Source organism: Mytilus californianus, unplaced genomic scaffold (assembly GCF_021869535.1).
Source record: "Mytilus californianus isolate M0D057914Y unplaced genomic scaffold, xbMytCali1.0.p SCAF_7, whole genome shotgun sequence".
NCBI classification, from domain to species: domain Eukaryota; kingdom Metazoa; phylum Mollusca; class Bivalvia; order Mytilida; family Mytilidae; genus Mytilus; species Mytilus californianus.
Window position 1 is genome coordinate 19169540 of NW_026262723.1, and position 20039 is coordinate 19189578.

At 31.6% G+C, this 20039-nt stretch overlaps 1 protein-coding gene across 1 annotated transcript in view; it reads right to left on the reverse strand.

Moving 5' to 3' along the window:
* LOC127709905 (paladin-like) overlaps positions 1-20039 on the reverse strand; it is a 130883-nt gene that overhangs the window by 41687 nt on the left and 69157 nt on the right. Inside the window, exon 3 of the mRNA XM_052215600.1 lies at positions 552-725. Coding sequence (XP_052071560.1) covers positions 552-725 — 174 coding nt within the window. The remainder of the gene's footprint in view (positions 1-551; positions 726-20039) is intronic.

The following is a 20039-nucleotide window of genomic DNA, read 5'->3' on the forward strand; positions in this document are numbered from 1 at the left end:
CTGTTGGTAGCTGGATAGTTCAGATTTTGCTTGTTAGTGGTAATCCTGTTGGGTAGCTGGATAGTTCAGATTTTATCGTGTTTTACTTTTATGACACATGGTCAAGATAGGCAAAAAAGGAGGCATTTTGTATATGTTACCGTAAAACTGGTTTAACTCCATTAAAATTTGTGTCTGTACGAAGTTAGGTTATCTTGACCTTGTATTGATTGTGCATCTCTCTGAGGAGTAGATTGTTGGTTTGGTCTAATGTACTGCCCAATATTTTTTGTTAATTCCTGTTATCTTTTGCATTATGTTATAATTACAATACATGTATGTTTCATTAGAATTGGTCAATTTGATTGGCAAACAACAATCGCGAGTTTATATATAGTTATAGTTTTCTTAATTCAAATTTTCTTGTACTTTCTTTAAAATCTGGTTTTACAGCTTATAAAATATATTTTTGTATCCAAAGACTGAATGGTGTTTTGTGAAATACTGGTTTTGATTTTATTTCTAGCCTAATGTTATGAAATATTGTTTTCACAGTAAATAACAGAACTTACAGTGAAACCCTCATTAGACAAACTATCCAGTATAGTTGACAGACCTCGTTCTGTTGGTTGACCACATGCCCATACAGGCAAATGAGGGCATGCTTTTCTGAAGTTTGGAGCCCTGTAAAACTCATATTTTCTGTCTGTTTTCTGTGGAATATCTTTTACCAAGAAATATTTACCCTGAAATAAAATAAAATGAAATAAAATAAAATAAAAACAAAAATTAAAATATTGAAAGCAAGAAAATGAGGTAAATATGAATCTAAGGAAATGCTGAGAAAATGTTTAAAGGACAGCAATCTAACAACATGAATTAACCAAAATAGACATCTAGAGGTCTACATATATGATCACCTACAATTGTCTTCAATTATTGTAAAAAGAAAAAAAACAATATTGTATTACTGTAATTCAAGATGAAAAAAATCACTTCATGCATAACTAACATATGGAAGAGTTAAATGGCTTACTTACATTACCATCCCTTTATTCAAAGGTCAGTGACATAAACAATAAATGTAGAAAGAATAAAATGGAACTGACACTGAATTATTCTATAATAGCATTTTGTTCAATTCCACAAGTACAGCTTGATATTAATAAGTTTATTTGTGCTTCACCTTCTAAATTTTACATTTTGCTAAATATTTTTATGCATATAAATATTTAGCAAAATATTTATATGCATAAAAATATTTAGCAAAATTTAAAATTTAGAAGGTGAATATTTTTATGCATATAAAATACAAGATAAATTGAGTCTTTTGTAATGTAATAAACATGACAAATAAAAATGTTCTCTTCATACAATTTGATGGGAATCAATACACAATGGGATTATAAGGTCCTTATATCTACGTTGTATGAATAACCTATCATGTTTCTTTACTAGAACTACATAAAACTATAATCATTTGTGTAAGTCATTATGACTTTTTATTCACCAAGGAATCAATATTGATCTGTTCCAACAACACGGAGTTCCTGGGTCCATACATTTTTTTTAAGATGTGCACATAGTATTTCAAATCCAGAACTATAACTATACAATTATACCCAATCTTGAGTATACTGTTTGGGCTTCACAGGGGATATGGGATCATATTCCATGTCAGCGCCCTATATCTCCTTAGCCTGGCAGCTCAGGAGATATAAAACACTGCCAGGGAATATGAGCCCATATCCACTTTGAATATCCTGAATAACATATATAATTTATAATGACCAGCACATAATTCTGTTGGTTAAGATATTTTCTTCATTTTTATATTGTATGAACAGGTTGAACATTACCCCAAATTAGATATAATCTCTACTTTTAGTGAATTGATTCTACCTGTATTAAAATTGCCAAAGAAAATTTGTTGTCCTTAGAAGCATTATTTCCATTTACACAGGTTTCCAGTTCACAAATGGTTCAGCTTAAACTGATTTTATTGTATAATAACAATACTAATATGACCTTGGACAATGTTACATTATAGATCAACATAAAGATACCGTCAGATCCTTTATAGTCCAATTGTTTCAATACATTAATGCATTGTATTTTCTTACATACAATGTTCCATGAATATTTCTCTTAACCAGACCAATAACCTTTGTATTTTTTTTGAGAGCAGGATGTAGTTGGTTTAATCTTAAGCTTGGCCATGTCAAAGACCTTTAAAGTGTATAGAATTTTTTATCTCACTGCTAATCACATAGTATTTAGGAAAAAGGTCAATACTGATAATTTGACAACTTTTATTTGAGATGAAATAAATCTAAGCGTTCATTATAAATCCCACTTCCTTCAGATTTATTTTAAGTAAAAGATGATAAAGAATGTAAATTTCTTTAATGATTTCTTCGTGTTGATTTTTCAGGACATTATAAAAATCCTTAAATCTGAAAGACAAAATGCCTTATTTGATAAAGCTGATGAATTTATTGGCTGTTCAAATTGTTTATCATGTTTGAAAGGCTAATCATTTCCAGATGAGGTAATATTGGCATGTCCCTACAACATCAAAATCTAATTCCATTTCTAACATCACTGGAATGTTTAAACAAGTTGTTTGCATCAAGATAGTCAAATTTAGTATGTCAATTTATTAACAGAAAAACAAGAATGTAGTTTAAGGATGTTCGCTCCTCTTGATTTTGAATATTTGCCAGATATTCAGAATCCTCTGGTTTTACCCATGTAGTACCATTTAAATATTTTAAATTGCCCACTAACCCCTACTTTTTTTCCCATAATTTAATAACATAATAGTTCAAAATTTCATCTTTGAAAATCTTTTAAAATCCTTGTTATTTTTTCATCGTTTTTTAAAGAAAAAAGATGCCAATGTTAAATATAAGAAAAATCTAGAGAGAATTATTTCCTGCAAATTTTCAATGGCTTATATCTCGAAAACAAGCACACAGACCCTTTATTTTTTTCTGCTTTTTACAGAGGATGACCTTGAGGTCATTCCGATGTATTGCTATCGCCTAAATTTCCATTATGCAAATTAGTTTTGGGATTTCAACCGATCTATAAAAATTATAGATCCGCGGTCATTACAAGGGAAAAAAGTGCATTTTTATACCTGCGATTCCGTTCTCCGTTCGTACGATGTTTCATCAAAAAATGGAATCATTTCAGTTGTTGATTTAGTACTGAAAATTTGACTGAATTATCTCCTTATTAAATACGGTTTTATATGTTTAATAGGTGTTTAAGAAAGAGGTCAGGTGCTCATGTTCATTCATAAAATTATCGTTCATTCATGAATTTATCGTAAAATCAAAATCACTACACAGGTCACACAGGTTGTATACGTAGTGTCAAAAGATTACCTGTATAGTATCTAAAAATAGACAAACTTAACTGACTCCCCTTACTGTAGTGTGTGATAACATTTTGTGAGGGAATTCGATGTTTGCTATACCACTGTTCATTTCAACGCACTTTATGATGATACCACTTTATCAATATGAATGAAATTTTTTGCAGTGTTTTAAGAAATAATTTTACTTTAAAATAGCGTATCATTTGTGAACTATTAAATGTTTTACAATGACGAATTTTCTGTATAAAGTCAATAATTGTGTGAACTTTTGAAGCCCAAACTTTTTATAGCCTTAAATACGCTAATGAAAGATCCGAAAACTATACCCATACAGAACGACATGTTTTTGAAATTGTAGCAAAACTTTTGGTTGACAAATTTTAATTCGTTATTGCATAAATATTAACTTGAAATATCTGTCCTTTTCTCCCTACCCAGTTTACCTCTATTACTCATTATGATGTAGACTTGACATTGTTATTGAATCTTATGCAATTTGATTGGATTAAGTTATTATTAGATTACCTTCAAACTGTTCATGCTTTTTCGTACGAGTATATTGATTAAATCAGAGCGTGCATGAATGTGTACAGAAAATTAAATGACCTGCAAACTGGACACTGGACCAGTCCATATTACGTTTTATCAATGAATAGATTTTTTTTTTATTTCCCAAATTACAGGGCCCATAAAGGGCATAAAATCAGATACAATTGATTTAAATAATTGGTAACAACAACAATAATAGCGGCATATAAATAGATATTTAGTATATAAGCATTGGTCAGAATCAGATGAACGAAACTTAAGGTATGAAAGGTAACAATTGCCACTTTTTATCTTTTCACATAATTTTCCACATACACATTAGATAAATTATTTTTGATAGCCTATTGCGGAGAAAAAAGAGAAAGTTTACTGTATTAATGTTCTATTCCATTAAATACGCCATTTTTCGAAGATAAATGCAGAAAAACATTTATGAACGGCTATGCCAGGTAAAATTGTTGTTTATCCTAAAAAAAAATACAATTTTCAGTTTCATTAGAATATTATAATAATAATAAATCCCAAATTTATGTAGTCATTAGATAAAGTCCTTATATGTCCGATCTGCCTATTTTTGGACATCAAAAGACAATACGATCGTTTTAAGGTCAATTTCGTCTACCTCACACAATCTTGTTAGGCACTATAATGAAATGGACCTGAAATTTATTTCACATGTTTCCTGAAAATTGATAAATATCAAAGCAACATAGAGCTGTTTGTTCTAGTTCGTATAATGACAATTTAATGTCATGTTTGTTTGTGATGACCCCCCTTTTCGGGATTGCATCAGAATTATAGTTATCTCGTATTGCATGAGGATGACACATGTCAACTGAGCAATTATGTTTGGGACTTAGTTTTAAGAAATGATGTCAAAGTAACATTATGAAAATATTTTTAGTAAGCTGAAATATATATTTATTTTTTACATGTTTATGTCTTGTAAGATATTTTATTTCTGTCCCGTTTTTCAACATTTGCGTCTGGAAAGTTGAAATGTTTTAACTGAATGGTTAATTTAAATTAATTATGAAAATGGTTAAAATTAAATCAATAAAGGAAATTATTGCCCAGTTACAAACACTACCAGGGGATAATCCATAATGATTTTTTTTTTCAGTTATATGTTTCAGCACATATGTATAATTAACCCCAACTTTAGCCTGGTAAACTTGTTGTCTCCTTGTAAAATATAAAACATATTTAAAATGATTTCCTGCTAAAGTCTTATATTGATATAAAGTTAAAACCGTCTTGCTTCTCACTAGTCAACACTCCTGTCCTGTCAGGTTTAATTCTTATATATATGGATGAAAAATAAAAGTCCACAAAACATTAACATGGCAGCAATTGCTTTTACAGCCTTTAAGACTTTGACTTTTTTTTTTTACAGAAGAGTGTCCACCATGCACTTGCATTACACTATAATAATAGTAGAATAGTATGATATACAAATAGATGAAAATTATATATACATGCAACCGTAATATTAATATAATATATAACAACAAACCAGTGTATTCTCTGGAACTATTATTATATTAGTATAATAGTCTAAGGTATACTGATTTGTATCACTACAATATAATAGTTATTACGGTGAGGTTGAATTTCCTGTCATTTATTCATCATCCAAGCACGAACTTGTATAAGAAAAAAAAATCTCTGTAAATTAATCTCAGTTTCAGGTATAGAGATGTGATCTGTTTCTGTGACATGTGCTTTTGACCATCCACAAGAACCTGCGGTCATCCGATGTTCAGTACTTCAGTACTTTGATTTAGTTTCTTTATCTATATACTATCAATTTCTAACAGTCTTTTAATAAGCTTGTTATTTTAAAACAGAGAAGCGAACATCCTTAACCTGAGGTTCATTCAAATAAGAATCTGTACATACTTACACAACATGAAAAGATAACTCAAACAAGTACATTTAATTTAACACTTCAAAAATTTGAATCAAATCACAGGCAAAAATGCAAATCACTGATGATCATAAAGTTGTTAATGCAGACCATGCATTATCAGCACAAGGGGTAAAGAACTGTGCAGCTTATATACTTGGTGATATATTTTGGTAAGAATGTGAATTTACATTACAAATTGAAACATGTTTATAGTTGGCACAGCTAGTCAATGCTCCCTGAACCAAACATAGCTTGCTATGCAGTATGGGTTCTGCTCATTGTTGAAAACTGTACGATGATCTGTAGTTGCTAATTTTAAATTCTACTTCATTTGGTTTTTTGTGGAGAGTTGTCTCATAGACAATCATACCACATCTTCTTTTTTTTTATACTGATGGATGGTCCTGGACATACCTTCTAATAACTGGATAAAAAAATTTGGGCAGGCCAGGTTCCACGGATCCTGGCAAACATATACAAAAAACATATATTCCTGAAAAAAAGCTATAGTTTTTATTCAATAAATGTAACTCCTTTAATCAATAAGAAACAAGATTTTGGCCTTTATATTTTTACCTTTTCGATCTAATGTTAGCTGTGGTGACCTTGACATTTGACCTTTAAATTAATAGGGGTCTTTTCCCTTCCATATACCGTCCATCCATATAATGCTTCATTGGTAAACCAATAATGTAAATTTGTTTTATCATTCAGAAATAATTTTTTTCCAAAAAGAACCATTTTTAGTATCAGTGACCTGAAGCTTTGAATGATTTACTCCAAAATCAATAGGCTTCTTCCACTTCACAACAGTAAAGGGTTTTAAGAGTACGATGCCAGTATCTGCTCTGATCTCTATTTTCTACCCTTAATTTTTATGGCTATCAAATGTATTGAAGATCTCTTTATTTCTGAATCCATTATTTCAAAAGCCTATTGGAAAATAGGAAAATACCAAGAGAAAGCTTTTGGATTAAAGCTTTTCTCAAATGTTAATGTAGTTTTCAAAGCTCTCTGTATCATTATCATTAAAAAAACATGACTATGCAAAATTATTACTGGATATATCTACAAATATATACATATATGAAAAGCATTGACATTTAGATATGAAAGACTTTGGTAAATGGCCTCATTAGCAATTAACCCCTAATACAAAACTAATTGATGCCTTCTAAATGTAGATATTTATGGGGGTGTTGTAAATAGTGTAAACACCTACAACTGCCTAATGGATACATTTGTATTTCCCAACTTGATTTTATTGTTGTTGTTTTTATGAAATTTTGTATGTATACAGAGAATTTGTTGATCAAACTGTATCTGAATATAGAAAAAATAATATATGTAAGCATTCCAGTATAATCAATTCAAATTTATGAATAAGATCTATGATATAAGTATGTTAATATAGGGCCAATAAGAAATTCATTTTTTTCACTTTAAAAAACCAACTTGATATTCCTACTACAGAATTTTGTATAAAAATGATATGTTTTTGCTTTGAAAAATTTCCTTTTTAACGATATGATAACATTAGGGTGGTCACCAGATTCTTTTTTGCAGTCCTTCTATGTATTAATGGTCTCTGGTGGAGAGTTGTCTCCTTGGCAATCACATCTTCTTATTATACTACCGCAAAAAAATTTTGCAGAAGTATATTGGTATGACGTTGGCGTCGTCCTCCGAAGACACATTGGTTTTCGCACTCTAACTTTAGTTTGAGTGAATGGATCTCTATGAAATTTTACCATAAGGTTCAATACCAAAAAAGGCAGGTGGGGATTGATTTTGGGGGTTATGGTACCAACAGTTAAGGAATTAGGGGCCAAAAAGGGGCCAAAAATAAGCATTTTTGTAACTTCCAGACATAACTTGTGTGTTAGTGTATGGATCTCTCTGACATTGTACCACAAGGTTCCATATCACAAAGGGAATGCTGGGATTGATTTTGGGGGTAATTGCCTCAAAATTTTAGGAATTAGGGGCCAAAAAGGGGCAAAAAACAAGCATTTTTCTAGTTTCATGACAATAACTTGTGTGTAAGTGTATGGATCTCTCTGACATTGTACCACAAGGTTCCATATCACAAAGGGAAAGCTGGGATTGATTTTGGGGGTAATTACCTCAAAATTTCAGGAATTAGGGGCCAAAAAGGGGCAAAAAACAAGCATTTTTCTAGTTTCATGACAATAACTTGTGTGTAAGTGAATGGATCTCTATGAAATTGTACTACAAGGTTCCATATCACAAAGGGAAAGCTGGAATTGAGTTTGGGGGTAATTGCCCAAAACGTTTAGGAATAAGGGGCCAAAAATAAGCATTTTTCTAGTTTCCAGACAATAACTTGTGTTCAAGTGTATGGATCTCTCTGAAATTGTACTGCAAGGTACCATACCACAAAGGGAAGGCTGGGATTGATTGTGGGGGTAATTGCCTAAAAATTATAGGAATTAGGGGCCGTAAAGGGGCAAAAAAACAAGCATTTTTCTAGTTTCAGGACAATAACTTGTGTGTAAGTGTATTGATCTTTATGAAATTGTACTACAAGGTTCCATATCACAAAGGGAAAGCTGGGTTTGAGTTTGGGGGTAATTGCCCTAAACATTTAGGAATAAGGGGCCAAAAAACAAGCATTTTTCTAGTTTCCAGACAATAACTTGTGTTCAAGTGTATGGATCTCTCTGAAATTGTACTGCAAGGTACCATACCACAAAGGGAAGGCTGGGATTGAGTTTGGGGGTGATGAATCATAAGGGGGTTCAAAAAATTTGGGGGGGATTTTTTTTTCCTTTTTCTTCTTTAAAATTTTCCATTTTAAATTGGTTATTTCTGATTTATATATAAAAGCAAATAATAATGATATGGTTTGAATAGGTTAATTAAAAATTGTTAAGTTCTTAGACCACATTCATTCTGTTTCAGAAACCTATGCTGTGTCAAATATTTAATTACAATCCAAATTCAGTGCTGTATCAAGCTTGAATGTTGTGTCCATACTTGCCCCAACTGTTCAGGGTTCGACCTCTGCGGTCGTATCAAGCTGCACCCCAGCGGAGCATTTTATTTTTATATATTATCAAAAAAAGATTGTGTTATTGAAAAAACCAAACAAACATGAAAAAGTTACATTTAGCAGTGTTATAAGCTGTCATAACTTTATCCTTATTTTGTCCTTTGGACATTTTTCACATAAAATTTCACAAAACTAATTGATTTCTACTAAAATAAACTGATGTATCAGGAGTGCATGATCAGAGATACTCCATTTAAAAAAAAAATTGAATATTTAGAAAGTTTTTATAATTAATCAGTAGTCAGTAACTGATGATGGCCCTGTAGAAAAAGTAGCAGGAATTTACATCAGAAAATGTCAGATCGCTAAAATATGACTGTTAAAAGTTCCATAATTTGGAACAAAAGACATGAAAATTCTCAAAATAGAAAGGTATCTTACTTTCCAACACTTTTGCAAAGTTTCAAGTAAATCTATCTAAGTGTAAAATAACCTAAATTTGACTTTTTAAGCCCCACAACTCTGGTATGACAATCAATAAATATTCAAGACCAACACTGCGTTTCCTTTAGTCAATCCCAATAACAGCATAGAGTTTTTAGTAAATTAATCTACGCATACTATAGTAAGTGTGTTATGTGAAAAATTTCCTTAAATCAGATATTGTTCAAAGAGACCTGAATGCATACAAAATTTCATAACAATCAGCAATACTGCCCAACTATAGTTACTCAAACACTCATACCACTACTAACATGTACTTTGCCTTAATCAAAGGAGTAGGGGCAATAAAGACACTCATTTGGCCCAAATATTATTGCAAATTGAAAAGTTACCATACATATTCTTAAATTTGTCCTTAAACTACACTAAATAGATATACGAAGATGTGGTATGAGTACCAATGAGACAACTCTCCATCCAAGTCACAATATGTAAAAGTAAACCATTATAGGTCAAAGTACATTTGTGAGTTACCATGGCAACAAAGTATGACAAAATTTGTGTATTTTGTCAATTTTCTTTAAAGTATGTAATAGATCGGAAAAGTAGGTGCGCACCCAAGAAACAACTTTATATTTGGTGAGATTATGTCAATAGTTGTAATAAAGCTTCTCTTAAATCGTTTTGTTGTTTCTTTGCTGCGAACTATGTTTCCCCAATGGAAATAAGGATAGAAAACTTGATGAATTCTGCAGTTTTCTTCGTTTTTATGAAAACGTTGCATATTATGATGTAATTGTGACGTCATAACATCAAAAATCTAACGTTATTCATTTATATTTCTTGATTTCAAGCATTTCAAACATTAAATGTGCAAATTTGAAATGGTTCCCAATAACTTTATTTTCTTGGGTCAAAACAGGGCCTTAATGCCCATACTCCTTTAACAGTATTTTGTGATAAAAAGCAATAAATGGCAATGGGCAACAACTTTTACGACTCAGTAACATTTAATCATTCTGAACCTATTCATGAAATATTTGGCTTATAATTCTTCATTATTTGATGTCTTAAGAGATTCAACTTTAAAGTATACAAGAGTGCACATGCTGAAATGTCTCGCCTTCTTTACTGACCATTGATTTTATGTTGATAGTCCTAAATATAAAGCTTTACTAAAAGTATCACATAAACTTAACATGATCCAAGAAAATGAGGTCAAGTTCAAATAAACCAAACCTGAAATACATGTACACCTTACAATCATTCAATACACCAAATATAGTTGACCTGTTGCTTATAATTTCTAAGAAACAGACTTAAACAGGAAAACTAAACATTGACCAATGAACCATGAAAATAAGGTCAAGGTCAGATGAACCAAGCCAAACATGTACACCTTACAATCAATCTATGCATTAAATATAGTTGACCTATTGCTTATAGTATCTAAGAAACAGACTTAAAGTTACCATGAAAACTTAACATTGACCAATGAACAATGAAAACACCTTACTATCATTCCATACAACAAATAAAGTTGACCTATTGGTTATAGTTTAAGAAAAACAGATCAAAACACAAAAACTAAACACTGAGCAATGAACAGTGAAAATGAGGTCAAGGTCAAATAAAACCTGCCAGCTAGACATGTACATTGTAAAATACTTCCATACACCAAATATAGTTGACCTATTGCATATAATTTTAGAAAAAAAGACCAAAACACAAAATTTTAACTTTAACCACTGAACCATGAAAATGAGGTCAAGATCAGATGACACCTGCCAGTTGGACATGTACACCTTACAATCATTCCAGACACCAAATGTAGAAGACCTATTGCTTATAGTCTCTGATATATGGACTTGACCACGAAAACTTAACCTTGTTCACTGATTACTGAAATAAGGTTGAGGTCAGATGAAAACTGAATCTGACGGGCATGAGGACCTTGCAAGGTAAACACATATTAAATATAGTCATCCTATTTACTCATAATAAGAGAGAAATTAACATTACAAAAATTCTTAACTTTTTTTCAAGTAGTCACTGAACCATGAAAATGAGGTCAAGGACAATGGACATATGACGGACGGAAACTTCATAACATAAGGCATCTATATACAAGGTATGAAGCATCCAGGTCTTCCACCTTCTAAAATATAAAGCTAACGCCACAGCCACTGCCGGATCACTGGATCACTATCCCTATGTCAAGCTTTCTGCCACAAAAGTCGCAGGCTCGACAAAAACTAATTTGATGCTAAAAATATACATATAATCCTTTCCAATTCACCGAATTCACTGATATTATATATTATTGTAAAATGATCACTTGTCTATATATAGTATCTTGTTTAATTTGAGGAGTATAGCAATCACCTAAAGGATAGGGTTGATGACATCAGCTATTTTAGGCATTTTGTATTTTTAAGCTATAACTGTTGATGACAGCCAGTCATGCAGAAGTTTAATCAAGCCATGTTGTACAAGCTTGTATAATTGACAGGTGTCCTTGTATAATGCTGCTGACCACACATAGTCCCTCCTCCTGCTGTAATGATGGTCACTTCTTCTGACAGATAATGTATTGAAATACTTAAAGTAAATACAATTTCACAAGGTAATTGGTATTGATATGTGGAAATTGACATATGGACATAAAATTTTATTTTTCATTGTAATCCAATTCTAGATAAAAATAACAAATCGGTTAGTCACCACAGGTATTCTTGGGTTGGTAACGGATAAACAATCCAATTAAATCTATCTAATGAGCATATTAACACAAGAAAATTCTGAGGTATTACAATGTCTTACTGAAAATATCTTACAATTCTATTTTTGTTTTATTAATTATTTAAAACATTATCCATATGAGAAATTAAAAAGAATATGTTTCCATTTTCCACCAGCAGCCTTTCTAAGGGAAAAAAACCTTAATTTGGCGTATGTTTCACATCCTAAAAACATATGTACTAATTAGTTTCAAGTTGATGAGACCACAACTTCATGGTATTAACTACCTTTAAAAACCAAAAAACTTTAACCTGAGAATATGATCACATTTCCATGTTCAGTCTGACAGCAAAATCTGGTTCAAAAGCCTGATTTGGTATATTTTCTGAAGTAACTTAACTTCACTCATACCATAATGTAGATGTACACTACTTCATGGTAAAACAACTTAATCAAAAAGTTTTACTGAATTCTTGATGGAAGAACACACAAAAGGACAAACAGACTAACAGACCAATGGACAGAATAGTGGACAAACAGTCCATAAAACAACATAAAAAAAAGAAAAAGCCTGTTTAGTAGCAAATCATATTGGGCTACAATGGTCAGAGTAGGTTTAATTATAGGCCCCAATATGCCTTAAATTTCTAATAAGAATTTATTGACCAATATCATAATGAATCATAGCTCAAACAATTGCATAGATGGAAAATAAGTCTCTTTGTTGAAAATTTACGAATAAGCCTTCTTTTCATTATGATACAAAAGTTCAAATCTTTATTTTTCTCAAAATTCAATGAAAACATACAGCACATACAACAACAAAAAATATCTAAAGACAAATAAATGTAGAATGATGCCCCAGCTTGCATGTAACGTTATAAAGGGGCATAACTTGAGAACGGTAAAAGTCACACCACCAAAATTCACACTTGGTCTGTATTTTATGGTAATAATAAGCATTGTGTATAAGTTGCATAACATTTGGTTGAGGCAAACTAAAGTTAGAGAACGGAAACCAATTTTATGACGTACGTATGTACGGACAAGGGTAACACCTAATGCCCCATCCGGTGATGTCGGGGCATATAATTTACTAATCTAATTTGAATATTTAGTTTGTTAAACCCTCAGTGCTCTATATTCCTAGGCCTAAATTTGATAGAAATCCAAAACAAATAGTCAACTTTCACCAAAGTCACAAATTTTTGGCTCAATTGTGGTGTAAATGTCACCACCTAATAAGAAAAGCTGGTCTATTTGACAGGACCCTTTCTTATATGTCTTTTCATCAACTAGAAATACAGTTTTTCTAGAAACAATGGATTAAATATTTGGGGCCAAAAAGGGCCCTTTACTGAACTCACTCGTTCCATTACCAAGTACTTGTAAATTCAAATTCTTATTCATGCAAGCCTTTAAATTTGAACACTGTATTTAATAATGTAATTATTTCAAATTCAGTTCAGAATGCAACTATTGATTCATCAACTTTGAACATAAATATAAATCCTGAATCATGTTTTAAAAGTCATTTGTTCCTTTCAAGAATTGGTTTAATTTGAAGGCTTGCATGAATAAGAATTTGAATTTACAAGTGTTGACATTTACACCCAAATTGAGCCAAAAAAAATGAAATTTATCAAATGAAAATTTCATTAGCTAAAATGCACTTTTTGTCTGCAAGTTTACCAATATCAATGGTGAACCATAGAAGCTTTTGCATAAACAATCCTCTCGTTATGCAATTACATACTACGTAAATATCACCTCATCATCAGGAGAGATAATTTATAGAAGGGAGAACTAATATTTTCATCCAATTTTCTTTGTCAAATGGCTATTAGTCAGGTAAAAAATATGTTATTATATAATATTAATACTATATAAGGAACAAATGCAATTATTCTTTACACAATTATACTAAATTGCTGAAAACAGGGAATAACACTCATCATATATAACTTCTTGTTGAGCAATTACAACAAAATAACAGTGCATTCTTCATCCAATTCTTCATGTCGAAAGGCACCAGTAAAGTTAAAACTAAATCAGCTAGAATGAAAACACACATGTGATTTGTAGCTATTCATTATAAATAATTTACAATACTTAATTTAGAGGCTACATGTTTTAAGGAGCCAAACTCCTCTGAAGCTACACAATTGCTTAATATTTTGATTTGTATAATGCCATTTGGTTGTTAAATTATATATACCATATTGGATAAGGACCCAACAAACTTTCAATGAGGAATATCATGCATACAATTAAATTATCTTGTACTATACTAGACTTAATTTCATATAACTGACTTTTGACTCCAGAGTATATATTTTGACAGGTTACACACTCTGTGGTAATAGACAATCTATAGTGTACTCAATCAAGTAAGAGAAACTGAAACTTACAATCGGTGTGATTTGGAGAAAAAATTTACTGTTTTCCGATTTTGTGATGTATAGAAAACATAAAACAGTCAATTATGTCCTCAGAGTCAGAAGTCAGTAATATGAAAATAGTCTATTGTCAGACTATCACACCACAAGACTTGACATCAATTTCAGATTATGTCTGATATGTGGAATGAGGAAGCCTGGCTATTGGAGCAAAGTTTTAATGTCATCTTGAACCTACTCAAATTTGCATGCTAAAGATAATAATTTTTTTAATATAAGATAAATGGTTAATGAAGAACAAAATAATCATGTTACATCACGATATATTTTCACTAGATGTATTCCAATTCAATTACAAAACCATTTTGATCAATTAATAGGAGACTGGTTATCACAAAGTTTATGTTATATAGCAATATTAATCAACTGAAAGGCCTGTACTATTACAAGTTGCTTCTCTATGTCAGTCACCCTGTTATATATATTGATTGATTGGTTCAATTCCCATACCATTACTTACATACTGAAAACATCTCGTTAGTCTCACCATCCGTTCGATCTTCTGCATTTTCACTCTCATAGCGTATTTGTTTAAGTAACACTTTACATTTTATCAATATTATAATGCCACTCCTTCTTTGCAAAAGAAAGTTAAAATAACAAAATATAAAATAGAGAAATGACTTGCCCACATTTGGCCGTACTTTTTGCCCTTTTTCGGTTTATAAGCTCTTCTTTGTTTTTAAATAAGTTTTGGATTTTCAAATATTGTGTACTGGAGCATCACTGAAGAGACATTAATGGTCAAAATGTGCATCTGGGGCAGAAAAATTGGTACTCACTGTTAATGTAATTGTTATTTATAATAAATATAAAATAAGAAGATGTGGTATTATTGCCAATGAGACAACTCTCCACCAGAGACCAAATGACATAGAAGTTTAAAACAACTATAGGTCACTGTACGGCCTTGTAAACTTGTTACTAATGACTTTGCAATTTTAATTGGAAATTGATTTCTATCGCCTATATATTCATGCTCTCAAATTTATTCTGATTTTTCTCTTAGCTAAAAAAGACATGAATAATTATAACTTGATAACTTCATTAACAATTGATTATTTTTTTAGATATCAGGGTCAGTAATGTATTGCACTGTGGATCATAGGGTTAATGTATAAAAAAAATATTGATCATATTAATAAAACAAGTATCTGTGTGGCTGGCTAATTGTAATTACTAAACAAATGTTATTATTATAGGCTGATCAGTATTATCAATTTAGGTATATTCCTAATTGAAATACTAAGTTAAGAACTCAAGCACTTCATTAATTTTTACCTTTCATTTACAAATTTTCTATAAGCTTGTATGCAAAACCACAAAATCAAATATCCACGAGAATACAATATTTTTATTCCATGAAATGTGGTACCCACAAAAATAAATTAATTCACAGTACCCCCTATATGGCCCACTTACATTAATTTATGAAACCAAAAGGTAAATTCAGAATTTCAGAAATACCTCATAGAAAATAACTTTGTACAATTCTAAATGTCCTCTTAAATGAAATCTTGTACATGTACCATGAAAAATGTTTGGGACAATAGCATTCACATGATTATTGAATTTACAGAATTGGTCATAAGTGTGACATTCAGATGAAGAACAGCAATAAAAGCATTCCTGTTCCTTTGCTTTTTGTTGATTTTGCGTCATGGATAGATTATCCCATATCCTTTCTTTTCTATTGGCAGATACATGAAAGCAACATTTGGAAATTTTCTATTAAAACCTCTACTGGTATAAACTTTACAGCACTGAGTAGGCAGTGAAACTATAATAGTTATTTTCTGAATTCATTCAGACAGGATGACAGCTATTCAGCAGACAATTTATTGTTTCCTGTAACATATCTGTATTTCCTTATCCAATAATTACCTAGTCTGTTTTAATCAATAACATCCATTTTGTTTTTGACATGGGTCACTGGTGTGGTATTGAAATGTTGTGACAATCTCAGTAATTTTTTATGCTCTATATTCCATTTAACTTGTATAAAAATGATATAGGTGCACCGCAGATGCTAACATCAGTACATTCATTTTGTTTTTAACAAGGCCCATGTTTTAAATGCAATGTACAAAACAATTGTGAAAACAAAGAAGACAGCAACCTTAACACTTGTACATCAAATATAAACACAAAGAGAAAAGATATTTTCTAATTAAACATCCCCCCTTTGAAAAGAACAAGGGTGCTGTCTTAAAAATTCGTAAGGGTTCTGCGGAACGCGGTGTCTCGCCTACTTTTGCTGTTAATCGCAGGCTCAACAAAAATGAGGAAAAAAATTAATAAAAATATTCCTCTCGATACTATCTTTTGATTGTAAGAAGCTTGAGTCCATTTATAAGTAAAATACCAAAATACAGGTACAAAATTTTAACAAAATTTCCTTCTAGATACTAGCTTTTGATCATAAACAAGCTTTTGTACAAGTTTGGTACAAATCCAGGATAGTTTATGTTATTAAAATTTTAAAAACTTTAACCACAGAGTGAATATTTGTGGACGCCGCCGCCGACAACGACGACGGAATGTAGGATCACTATGTCTCGCTTTTTCGACAAAAGTTGAAGGCTCAACAAAAATGGGCTAAAGAATGTTAAACATGCAGTATATTCTTTAAAAAGAGAAACCATTGATTCAATTGCTCCTTAATCCCTCTCTACTATCTGTATCCAACAGTCAGGGAAATTATACCTTAGTTATCTATTACTGAGTGACAATTAATCCCTACAGGAGTATAACAACTCTACTGCATCAGAATAGTTTTATGACATCAGATATCAACTCGACTGCATCAGAATAGTCTTATGATATCTGATATCCATCACCACATTTGTCTGAATGTAATTTCATATTTCCCATGTGAGATCACTTTACATAATGTGACAAAAGGCCTCATGCAAGGAGAGTGACACTCTATTAATAATTATGTGTTTGTAAAGAAACCTTGATTACAACTCTTTTTTGACAAGTGTAGGTGAACTTATATTGTTTATTCACTGTTTATTTTTATATTAAATTAAATAAAATGCTTCACTGAGCGCAGCCTGATACGACCGCAGAGGTCCAACCCTGAACAGTTGGTACAAATTTGGACACAATATTCAAGCTTGATACTGTCTGAATTTGGATTGTGATCAAATTTTTGACATAATATAGATTTCTGACACAAAATAAATGTGGTCAAAGATCTTACAAATCTATTGTGCAATACTGTGCAATTGAAGATTTCTTCTTGAAACTTTTCAAAAATTTTGAAAAAAAAATATGAATCCTCTAAATAATTGGAAAAAAAAATTCCCCCCCCCCCAACTTTTTGAAACCCCCCTCAGAGCAATAACCCCAAAACTCAATCCAGCCTTTACTTTGTAGTATGGAACCTTGTAGTACAATTTCAGAGAGATCCATACACTGAAACACAAAGTTATTGTCTGGAAACTAGAAAAATGCTTGTTTTTGGCCCCTTTTTGGCCCTTAATTCCTAAACTGTTGGCCCCATAACCCCTAAAAATAATTCCCAACCATCTGCTTGTGGTATTAAATATTGTCGTATAATTTCAGAGCAATCGAAATACTTATACATAAGTTATTATCCTGAAACTAGAAAAATGCTTGTTTTGGACCCCTTTTGGGCCCCTAATTCCTAAACGGTTGGGACCATCATCCCCAAAATCAATCCCAACCTTCCTTTTGTGGAATTGAACCTTCTTAAAAAATTTCATAGAGATCCATTCACTTTAACTAAAGTTATTGTCCGGAAACCAATGTGTCATCAGACAACGACGTAACCATTATACGATCCCAAAAGATTTTTTGCGGTCGTATAAAAAGGTGTTTAATTTGCAAGACTTTGTCAAATTACTTAAATAACCTATCAGAGAGCCTGTTGAAATAGAGAGGTGGGTGCTACTAAAGGGACATTCTAACTCATAAGTCGAATACAAACTGACAACGCCATGGCAAAAAAACTGTCAACCACTAATGAATTTCAACTAAGAAAAGAAGAGCTGATCAGTTTGAAAATGTGAAAATTATTATGGAAAATTACAATTTATACAGATATAATGGAAACTAATTTAAATATTTAGATTAAGGGTTCATTTATCATTTAAAAAACGACAATTAAGCAACAATCATGGAATAATTGGGTTTGAGTTTCATAATTTCTATACAAGGTGAACATCTTTTGTCCAGTTCCGTTCATATTTTCTAGGATGTTTATCTGCATGCATTATCCCACTAATTTTTAATCAACAAATTACACAACAAGACTTCTGTTTGTCACCTTAGTTGGGGTCATTAAAGAACTATGTTTATTCATGGTTAATTCAATACCAAATTAAAATAGGTGTTTCATTTGTAAGACTTCTTCAAATTACTGATCAGCTTTCAGAGAGACTAATATAAAAAAGATGCCAATCACACATGAATTTTAACAAATGAGGAGTTGATAAGTTTGGAAATGTGAAAATTAATCAAAAGTATTACAGATATAATGGGATATTTTTTGTTATGAATAGGGATTATTTTTCTTTCAAAGAGACAGTCATACAACAGTCAAGGTGAACATCTAATGCCAATTACCTTTCTTACTTGTTAAGATATATTGTCATGCATGGTTTAGGCCACATAAAAAATATGTATGTTTAAGGTTACACTATTAAAAACTAGAGGCTCTCAAGAGCCTGTGTCGCTCACTTGTATTTACTGATGCTTTGGAAATCATGTAAAATAAGGTTAAAATCATAATTAATAGTATTAGATATTAGATATTATAATGATATCTAAGATAATAACAAAAAACTGCAAAATTTCCTTAAAATCACCAATTCAGGGGCAGCAACCCAACAACAGGTTGTCAGATTTGTCTCAAAATTTCAGGGCAAATAGATCTTGACCTGATAATCAGTTTTACCCTTGTCAGATTTACTCTAAATGCTTTGGTTTCAGAGATATAAGCCAAAATCTACATTTTACCCCTATGTTCTATTTTTAGCCATGGCGGCCATCTTGGTTGGTTGGCAGGGTCATCAGTTAACCAAGTTTGGTTAAATTTGGCCAAGTGGTTTCAGAGGAGAAGATTTTTGTAAAAAGCTAACGACGCAGGACGACGACGATGACGGACGACGGACGCCAAGTGTTGAGAAAAGCTCACTTGGCCCTTCGGGCCAGGTGAGCTAAAAAGGGTAGGTAAGTTGGTATTTCCATTTTATTTTTTGTGGCATGATTTTAAATAAGTGAATTCTGTCTTGCCATGGTCCAAGTTGTCCCTTGGCCAAGTTCACCCATACTTTTAATGATTGGATTATTTCCCTTGGTTATTGGTTGGAAAAAAATGGGGACAAAGTTTTTATTTCATCTCATGTCTTAAACAGCTGTCATATTCACATTTGTGAAAATTGGGATGTCATCAGGCAATTAATCAAATTTATCAGCAACTCTTAACTTCGCTTTTGATGTAAGTTCAGTTAATTTTTCTCTTTACGAAGGAAATAAAATGGGTTAGGGTCGGAGCTCAAAATAGGGTTGGTCTGTTAA